Below are 9,345 nucleotides of genomic sequence, written 5' to 3'. Positions count from 1 at the left end.
TATAATTACCACATGTCTGTCGTTAATTGAGACAAGGAGTTAATTGAATAACAAAATCATTTTTTTTCGCTTAATTAATTGCAAAGCGCGATCATTCGACCACAAACGGCTCAAATTACTTTTGCTTGTGGAGTTTTTTAAACAGCTCGAATTCACGCTACTCGAAATAGCCCGATGAAAATGATAAAGTAATGCAACTGTCAAATAGCACCCCGAACAGAAAATAAACAAAACACAATGAAGGAGTCGACCGAGGTAAACAATTAGGTTTCTGCTTTAATTTTCGTTATAAAAAGCCTACTCTGAAGTGTTTGAAACTAAAACTGTGAATATTACTGCTAGGAGTTCACTCTGGACATTCTTTACAGGTGAACCAGGCGAAACCTGTTTCAGGGATGGAGGGCTCGGACAGTGCTTCCGCTTCAGATACAACAAAGGCCGTATGTTAGCAGCAATCCATGTATCATTTGTATACTTATGAAGCTTCTTTCAGAAATACCAACAGGCTCTAAATCAAGCGTTCGCTCAGATGGATATTCAACAAAAGGAATCGTGGGACAGTAGCTCAGATATCGATGAGGTAAGATAGTTTGGAAGTAGATGGTTTTTTCTAGATTTTGTACGATTTGATTGGGATTTACAGGATTATGTGAAAGAGAACAAACGACAAACGCTGAAATCGTGGCTAAATCGATTGTTTCGTATCAAAATGACGGATGGCCGGATACTGAGTGGATATTTCGTTTGCACCGATGCAGATGCCAACGTTGTGCTACAGGCGACGAGCGAATTTACCGAGATAGGAGGAGAAGAACGGATCCTTGGACTGGTCATGATACCAGGCCGGTACATAGTGTCGATAGAAGAACGAAACCCTAGATTCACGTGGTAACAAACAAATACACGATTGTTTTATTTTCTACACGTCCACTAATTCAAAGCGTTCCCCTAACATTAGTACTGCTCAGCGAAAGAAACGATGCGTCTTACTCGAAATGTCTATATGGTACAGGTGCTGCCACAGCTAAGTATGCCTATTTTGACTCGTTGAGTGGTTCGTAGCCTTTGGCCATTTTTTGCTTAAACTGGTCGTAGGTTCGTTTCCGATCGAAATGCTTCACCCACTGGGCAGGACAGGATTGCTGGTACAGTTTTCGTAGCTGGATGCATTCTTTCGGTTCTGGTGCCTGCGATGTGCATTGGTAGTCGGGTGCGTGCTTATCCAGGCAGGCCCAATATTCGTCTCGAGCCTTCCAGCACTTTTCACGAGCCTCTTTATCGGGAAAGGACATTTTTTCCGGTCCGTTTTCGGTGTTTCACAACAACAATCTTTGGTTAAATACCAAAACGTCAGTGTTGGACGGTGGGAGAGCATTTGGATATGTACGCTGAAAGTTAGATGACGTTTGGGTGAAAAAAACATTTTATGCTTTATTGAAATTTGGGAACGTGTTAACCAAAACTTTATTTGCTGTTTTATTTTTGCTCAAAACCATCCAAATTAAATAAAACTCCCATAAAGAATCAACGTTACCTTCAAAACAGAAATTCCAATCGATGAATTGAATAACGGCTTATTCTTCTCACTAATAGATGGCGCTATTAATGTTAGGCAAAACGTGCACGTGCATCCCAAAGGGTCGCGCAACCCAAAACTTGGAACTAATCGCGACCGTTTTTAGACGTCGCGTTTCGGTCTTGATTATGTTCCAAAGGAAGCAGGTTTGACCTCAACTCGGTCGCGTTTTGAGGTGTGTGGCTTGGCTAAAGCGCTTTTTTTTAGCTTTAGCAAAATTAACGAACGGAAATTTAGCGAAAGGCAAAAAAATAAATTAAGGTGGTGGTGGTGGTACACGTGTCTATCAGTACTATTTGTCCTTTTTACTCTACTCTTCGCACTAGCATTTATTCCTTGGCTTGGAATGTGCTGTTCTGTCGTCCTGCTACTGCTACCACATATCAGCTGTGTGTGGGGAAAGTGAGGGGAAGACATTATTGTGATATTTGCCAACCTGCTCAGGTCTGTATTTCTGTAAGGAAACTTCTGAAGAGAAAGCGGATTTGAACGGATTCTTACCATGAGTGTTGCGGCGCTCGTCTGAAGATGATGCTACGGCGATAGCGTGTCAGAGAGTTACTAACTAGTGCGTTTTATTTTACGCGCAGCGCGTGAAACTTTAATCCTAATCTGCTGCGTTGAAGTCATGGTTTTGGTTCGAGGATGCATCAAAACGTTGCGTAATGTGTGTGCGCAATAATATGTTGCGATTTTGTAGTTAGTCAAATGATATTGTTTTATTGTGGTTTTTTCAATTGTTGTCTTTTTTTAGTGTATTCCTTGAGTTTCGAGTTGGTTGTGTTCTGTTGTGAAATTGTCGAAATGGAAATAAAAACTGTTTTTGTCAACGGCGTCCCGTGGATTATTGTGGAAGATGGATCGTTTCTAGAACAACCGTATTAAAAGAGGCGCTGCTCGCAAAGACAGGCGAATGAAGAATTTGCAACATCAACCAGGCCAGATGAAGGGCTTCTCCCTCGTACGGATTTTGAATTAGCACGGCTAGAAACGGAGGAACAGCTAGAGAATTTTGATCAAGGCCTAAATGTAAATTCGGAGTACAAGCCACAAGTAGAGAAGTTTTTGCGCCGGTAAATTCTTCGCGCAGACTTAATAATCCTTGGAAGGTATAATACGAAGCGCGAGGCTACATAACGACATCTATGGCACGATATTCTACCGATCTGCATCAGGCGGTCTATTTGTTGTTCAGCAAACCATTTTTCAGAAAACAACCCATAACTGAACTCTATCATTTATTTAACAAACCCCAGCTATGGGAACTTGAACAAAAAACAATTGCATTTTGTAGTTGTTGTGGTTTAAGATATTTCAGACCATCTCAAAGATAGTTTTATTATGTTCTAGATATTACAATGTAGCAACAGATGAATGGTGCGTTCACAAAATTATTGCTGTGGTCTCCAGCTAATGTAAATGTGTACATATTTGTGCGCAAAGTAACATGTTATGTTTGGCCAGAAAATACGTAAGATTCCAATGTTATTTCCGCTACTGCAGTTGACCGCCAACTACCAGACTGAGGACGTCCCTTCAGTCGTCCTGAACAGTGTGAAGCAGTGACACAAAAGTAAACTGGTCAAACACAGAAGATCAGCACCGTTCGACAGGTCACGGGTTTATCCTTTGCTCGATTTGAAGGAGTCATTAATTAGTCGGGCCCGAAAAGCAGATATCGAGAGGCTATAATCGAAATGATAAAAAAGCAGTTGAATGATTTCATAGCTCGCAGAAAAGGATAATTTTGGCCGTATAGGGTAAGGCCCGCCGGAATGAATATAGATAGTAAGGATGGGGCATATATTTTGTTGAGGAGAATCTTAGCGATGAAAATAGCTTGCGTATGTGAGAAGGGTGATTTTAGATCTACAATTCCCAGCATTCTGCAGCGAATGGAATAGGGAGGCATCGGATATGTACGGATATGTACGGGGCATATTGTTCGTGTCATATACCATCCGTGCCATCCGAGACAGACTGCAGCTAGTCGATAGTGCCGTCCGTGGTTAGAAACCATGAGTTCCCCCGTTCGTCTGCAAAGTGAACCGTAGACGGATGATCACTTTGGAAATAATTTTTTTCTGCTGGGAGGGATAGGTTATGGTTTGCTCCGGTGACTTTGGCATGCAGAAGTATTAAACGCATAAGCAGTATGAATAAGTTCAACGTGCACGTGCATCAAATTGTGATGCGTTTCGTTGTTAGATAGCGCCCAGTAACGGATGCCTTCGTCGATCGACATGGACTGAAATTTACCAATCCAGGCAATCCCACAACCGCTTCGATGGGAACTGAAAAAGCGAAGCCCTTATTTTACACGACACATTATCGCCCAACAGTAGAATTTGCCATTCCGGCTAGGGCTTACGGGTCAGCTTCTTCGGCCGCGTCCACCTTTATGAATTTAGCCACCTGTTTGTAAAAAACACCGGTACGGCGTTCGCGGTTCAAATCACTCATGTTGATAAAATAAAAACGTTTGAACACTTGCGATGTAATCACTGGAGTTGGTTGCTTGTGTAGTGTCTTGTTTTTTCGGATGATGCAAAATACAGATCCTTAAAGTTAAAGCAATCGATCCTTTTGTGATATGCATGGTGGTACCGTTCGTTACCATAATGACCTCTTTGTAATAAGGGCACCGTTTAGTGTTACAAGCATAAATGTTTGGAATAGTAAAAATTATACATTAAACCTTCTTCTACATATCGTGCCATATAACTTATGACAGGATATTCATCCGAAACATCAGCGCGCTTGCAAAATCATCCAGTTCCTCATATCAAAAACCGGTGCAAAAATGTACTCCTGCACACGGCAAATTTGACGAAGAAAATGCACATGTGTGTGCGCAATATCCAATAATGAGCACGAGCGAGAGCGCATGACGCCGAAGAAGCGAACAGCATGAGAATATCGTTCAGTCATCGAGCGAGCTTTCGATTCGGCGAGAGAGCAAGCAGGAGAGCAACAGCGGTTAGAAAGAGCACTCTTTAATTTTGGCCGTTGAAAGTCTAATTGTTCTCTTTGGGCATGCACACGTGTGAACAAATCTTTCGCAAATGATTTGAAATAAAAATTGGAATGCTACCGTTTGAAGATCGTCGGGATATGAAAATGTTTTGACCATTTTGAACGAAATGCCATTTTGAATAGCGCTATTAATTCAAAACATGCTAAATCTGCTAAGGCAGATCATGTGGCTAATATAAATTAAATTTAGATTACTTGCAGCCTTGGTACCTCCGAAACGTGGAATGAAACGCTTGCGCCAATGGTGTTAATCCTAATTTAAATATTTATACAGCTGCTGTGTAATGCGTTTCCAATAATTGCGCTTCGGATCAATCGATTATCGGGTGAAAATGAAATTGAATTTGTTTCAATTATTATGAACCTAATGAGATGCCACCCGTTGTTTGCAGGTCGGTTACGGGCATGGATCCTACCCGATTCCTAGCACATAGAAGAGGGTAGCCGACGCTGTAATGACGGGTTTCCCAGTATCGGTACACAAAAAAGCAGAACGGCAAATGAAGCGGCGCGGTGATGGTTAAACATTCTGATCATCACCCCAAATGCTGCAGTGGATGCAACGCAGTGTGCCGCCGTACAATCCCTTATGCTTCGGTCACTATCAGAAACCGTTGTTTGATGTTTATCGGCATTAATTAGGCACCCGAAATATTCTGCCGCGAACAGGTCCCCCGGGAAAAAGCGGCTATTTGTAGTGAATGCCAGCTTGTAATGGGGCGTTAACGATTTTGGCCTGTTTGTTGGGTGCGGCTGCAAAAAATGTTTGCTGTTTGTTGTTCTGGAAGCTTTTTCTGTGCACTGTATCGTCCGTTCGTTTGTCTTCGTGGCATCCGGCTTACAAACGGCTATTTTGCTCCAATTAAAACTAGATCGTTTTACAATGTGAAAGTGCTAAAAACACAAAGGACTCACGCCCCGGTACCATGATTGCCACTCGCTAGAGGTTCAAAGGCATCCGAATGGGAAATCCTTTTTACGATTATTTTCCCAGCATCGCAAGGGACCGATTGGGCGGGTTCTGGGTTGGAGAAGAAATTGAATTGACAGCATGAAACGAGACTGGACCCTTTTTTTCGCACCCAATTTCTCTTGCCCATTTCCTTTTGATGAGCGAAAAATGCCATTATCAGAGGAAAAGGAATTTTTGCCATCGCGGGAAATATAAAAGATATCGAGACCGGCCATTTTGGCGTGTGCTTTTTCTCGGCGGAACTTTTAGCTCTAATTGCTTTGAACAGATTTTGAATGCATGTGGGTGTGTGGTTTTTTGTTCCATTCCAGCAGTTTAACAGAGAATTCATAATCGTATTTTATTTAATCATTCTCATTTGTTTTCAATAATGAAATTACCATAATTGTGCGAAAAATCACTTGCATGGACGAGAAGAACTGGAAGATGTTCAACGACTTCTATACACAAAATTACAGTTTTAATGTGTGGTTCATGATGAGTTTTTTGATTATAATAATAATATTTTCGAATTCACATTTGAGTAATCAAAAACACCACAACGAAATGCGGTGTAAAATACCTTATGGTTATCAAACACTTTAAATGAATATTGTTGAAGAAGTTTTATGTCTTGGGGATACAAACGAAGCATCCATTTCAGGGTGTTAAACAAATTGGACAGAGATTTCTGACTGACGAGAGACACATGTGATCTATATAGAAGTTCTACCAGTTGAATGGATCAGATATAAGTGTTCTGGCAGCACTGCCAAAGGTGACAGTTTGAACGTAAGCGACATTCACGTTCAGTTCTATTCTTAACGGCATCCAAGTAAGACGTGTTTTATGTGTTAGAGAATAAAGGTTATAAGACGTAACAAATTGGCGACGAGGATCATCGAAACAACGAGTGCAGCTTGAAAATGACCGAACCAAACGAAATGTTGATGCGTATGATGACGCAATTTGCGGATATGATGCGGTCACAACAGGAAGCAAACCAACTGTTGGTGCAGCAGTTCACCACGGAGAAAGGAGGAGAATTTCTGTTAAAAACGCTTTTGGAATCGATCACGGAGTTTTCATACCAACCCGAGGAAGGTTTGACCTTCGATAAGTGGTATGCTCGTCACCGTGAGGTCATTGAAAAGGGTGGTGAAAAATTGAAAAGCAGCGAAAAAGTAAGGTTACTCACGCAGAAGCTAAGTGTTTTAGATCACGATAAGTATGTTAATTACATCCTTCCTAAAACACCCGAAGAGCTTAGTTTCGACGAAACGCTGAAAATACTGCAAACAATGTTCAATCGCACATCGTCCGTGTTTTTCAAAAGGTTTAGCTGCTGGCAAACTAAGAAAAAAGACGAAGAAGATATCGCGTCGTATGCAAGTGCAGTGAACAAAGCATGCGAAGAGTTCGATATTCGCAAAATCACACCCGACCAGTTCAAATGTCTTGTTTTTGTTGCTGGGTTAAAATCGGAAAAAGATAAAGACCTGCGAACAAGATTACTTTCCAAACTGGAGAATGAGAAAACCACAGAACCGATTACTCTGAATAAACTCCTGACAGAATGTCAGACTCTGCACAACTTAAAGCATGACACGGAAATAATAGAGAAGCCGAAGACGTTCGTCAAAGCTGTGCAAAAGGCGAACAACGAAAAAAAAGAAAGAGCTGAGACCTCAAATAAAATACTGCCACGACGACCATGCTGGCAGTGCGGAGGTATTCATTTTGTAAAAGATTGCCCATACAACTCGCACACTTGCCGAGTATGCGGGGCAGTGGGACACAAGGATGGCTACTGCAAATGTTGCCAGAAGCCTAACGAGCCTAGCGCCGCGACGCCTAGGAAAAAGGCTCAAACATTTGTTCGAAACAACGCCAACAGACAACGGAATGGAGCAACTAAAGGAGTGTTTGCGGTACAGAAGGATGATTTTCCGAGCACGCGAAAATACATCCGAATTTTGGTTAACGGAACATCGTTTGTTATGCAGTTAGATTGTGGATCTGATTTTACGATAATATCAGAAGACTCCTTAAAGGTCACCTCCCCAAAGGGTCGCGCAACCCAAAACTTGGAACTAATCGCGACCGTTTTTAGACGTCGCGTTTCGGTCTTGATTATGTTCCAAAGGAAGCAGGTTTGACCTCAACTCGGTCGCGTTTTGAGGTGTGTGGCTTGGCTAAAGCGCTTTTTTTTAGCTTTAGCAAAATTAACGAACGGAAATTTAGCGAAAGGCAAAAAAATAAATTAAGGTGGTGGTGGTGGTACACGTGTCTATCAGTACTATTTGTCCTTTTTACTCTACTCTTCGCACTAGCATTTATTCCTTGGCTTGGAATGTGCTGTTCTGTCGTCCTGCTACTGCTACCACATATCAGCTGTGTGTGGGGAAAGTGAGGGGAAGACATTATTGTGATATTTGCCAACCTGCTCAGGTCTGTATTTCTGTAAGGAAACTTCTGAAGAGAAAGCGGATTTGAACGGATTCTTACCATGAGTGTTGCGGCGCTCGTCTGAAGATGATGCTACGGCGATAGCGTGTCAGAGAGTTACTAACTAGTGCGTTTTATTTTACGCGCAGCGCGTGAAACTTTAATCCTAATCTGCTGCGTTGAAGTCATGGTTTTGGTTCGAGGATGCATCAAAACGTTGCGTAATGTGTGTGCGCAATAATATGTTGCGATTTTGTAGTTAGTCAAATGATATTGTTTTATTGTGGTTTTTTCAATTGTTGTCTTTTTTTAGTGTATTCCTTGAGTTTCGAGTTGGTTGTGTTCTGTTGTGAAATTGTCGAAATGGAAATAAAAACTGTTTTTGTCAACGGCGTCCCGTGGATTATTGTGGAAGATGGATCGTTTCTAGAACAACCGTATTAAAAGAGGCGCTGCTCGCAAAGACAGGCGAATGAAGAATTTGCAACATCAACCAGGCCAGATGAAGGGCTTCTCCCTCGTACGGATTTTGAATTAGCACGGCTAGAAACGGAGGAACAGCTAGAGAATTTTGATCAAGGCCTAAATGTAAATTCGGAGTACAAGCCACAAGTAGAGAAGTTTTTGCGCCGGTAAATTCTTCGCGCAGACTTAATAATCCTTGGAAGGTATAATACGAAGCGCGAGGCTACATAACGACATCTATGGCACGATATTCTACCGATCTGCATCAGGCGGTCTATTTGTTGTTCAGCAAACCATTTTTCAGAAAACAACCCATAACTGAACTCTATCATTTATTTAACAAACCCCAGCTATGGGAACTTGAACAAAAAACAATTGCATTTTGTAGTTGTTGTGGTTTAAGATATTTCAGACCATCTCAAAGATAGTTTTATTATGTTCTAGATATTACAATGTAGCAACAGATGAATGGTGCGTTCACAAAATTATTGCTGTGGTCTCCAGCTAATGTAAATGTGTACATATTTGTGCGCAAAGTAACATGTTATGTTTGGCCAGAAAATACGTAAGATTCCAATGTTATTTCCGCTACTGCAGTTGACCGCCAACTACCAGACTGAGGACGTCCCTTCAGTCGTCCTGAACAGTGTGAAGCAGTGACACAAAAGTAAACTGGTCAAACACAGAAGATCAGCACCGTTCGACAGGTCACGGGTTTATCCTTTGCTCGATTTGAAGGAGTCATTAATTAGTCGGGCCCGAAAAGCAGATATCGAGAGGCTATAATCGAAATGATAAAAAAGCAGTTGAATGATTTCATAGCTCGCAGAAAAGGATAATTTTGGCCGTATAGGGTAAGGCCCGCCGG

The 9,345-nt window shown here is 41.7% G+C and overlaps 2 protein-coding genes across 5 annotated transcripts; one reads left to right on the top strand and one right to left on the bottom strand.

The window, feature by feature from the left end:
- The first annotated feature begins 232 nt into the window (after nt 1-232).
- LOC128297153 (N-alpha-acetyltransferase 38, NatC auxiliary subunit) lies at nt 233-928 on the top strand. Of its 4 annotated transcripts, none has more exons than XM_053032730.1 (4): nt 233-255; nt 369-440; nt 494-580; nt 644-928. In XM_053032730.1, the coding sequence occupies exons 1-4, from the start codon at nt 238-240 to the stop codon at nt 890-892; spliced, it is 426 nt and encodes a 141-aa protein (XP_052888690.1). In that variant the 5' UTR covers nt 233-237; the 3' UTR covers nt 893-928. The 4 variants fall into 4 exon arrangements, with proteins under 4 accessions (XP_052888690.1, XP_052888689.1, XP_052888692.1 ...); XM_053032729.1 differs by having other exon boundaries at nt 494-581; nt 636-928; XM_053032732.1 differs by having other exon boundaries at nt 235-255; nt 506-580.
- Nucleotides 881-1,317, bottom strand: LOC128297155 (cytochrome c oxidase assembly factor 6 homolog). The gene has a single exon (XM_053032733.1). It carries the CDS (start codon nt 1,290-1,292, stop codon nt 1,035-1,037), a length of 258 nt encoding a protein of 85 aa, XP_052888693.1. The 5' UTR covers nt 1,293-1,317; the 3' UTR covers nt 881-1,034.
- Between the last annotated feature and the right edge of the window lie 8,028 nt (nt 1,318-9,345).

This window comes from Anopheles moucheti, chromosome 2, assembly GCF_943734755.1.
Source record: "Anopheles moucheti chromosome 2, idAnoMoucSN_F20_07, whole genome shotgun sequence".
Classification (NCBI taxonomy): Eukaryota; Metazoa; Arthropoda; class Insecta; order Diptera; family Culicidae; genus Anopheles; species Anopheles moucheti.
The sequence above is the reverse complement of the archived record's forward strand: the minus strand, read 5'-3'. Positions and strand labels throughout refer to the sequence as shown.

Coding starts and splice junctions, on each gene's coding strand:
- LOC128297153 (XM_053032729.1), top strand. Junction 441..493: donor CTTCAGATACAACAAAGGCC/GTATGTTAGCAG, acceptor AGCTTCTTTCAG/AAATACCAACAGGCTCTAAA. Junction 582..635: donor TAGCTCAGATATCGATGAGG/TAAGATAGTTTG, acceptor GATTTGATTGGG/ATTTACAGGATTATGTGAAA.
- LOC128297155 (XM_053032733.1), bottom strand. CDS start 1,292: ATGTCCTTTCCCGATAAAGAGGCTCGTGAAAAGTGCTGGAAGGCTCGA.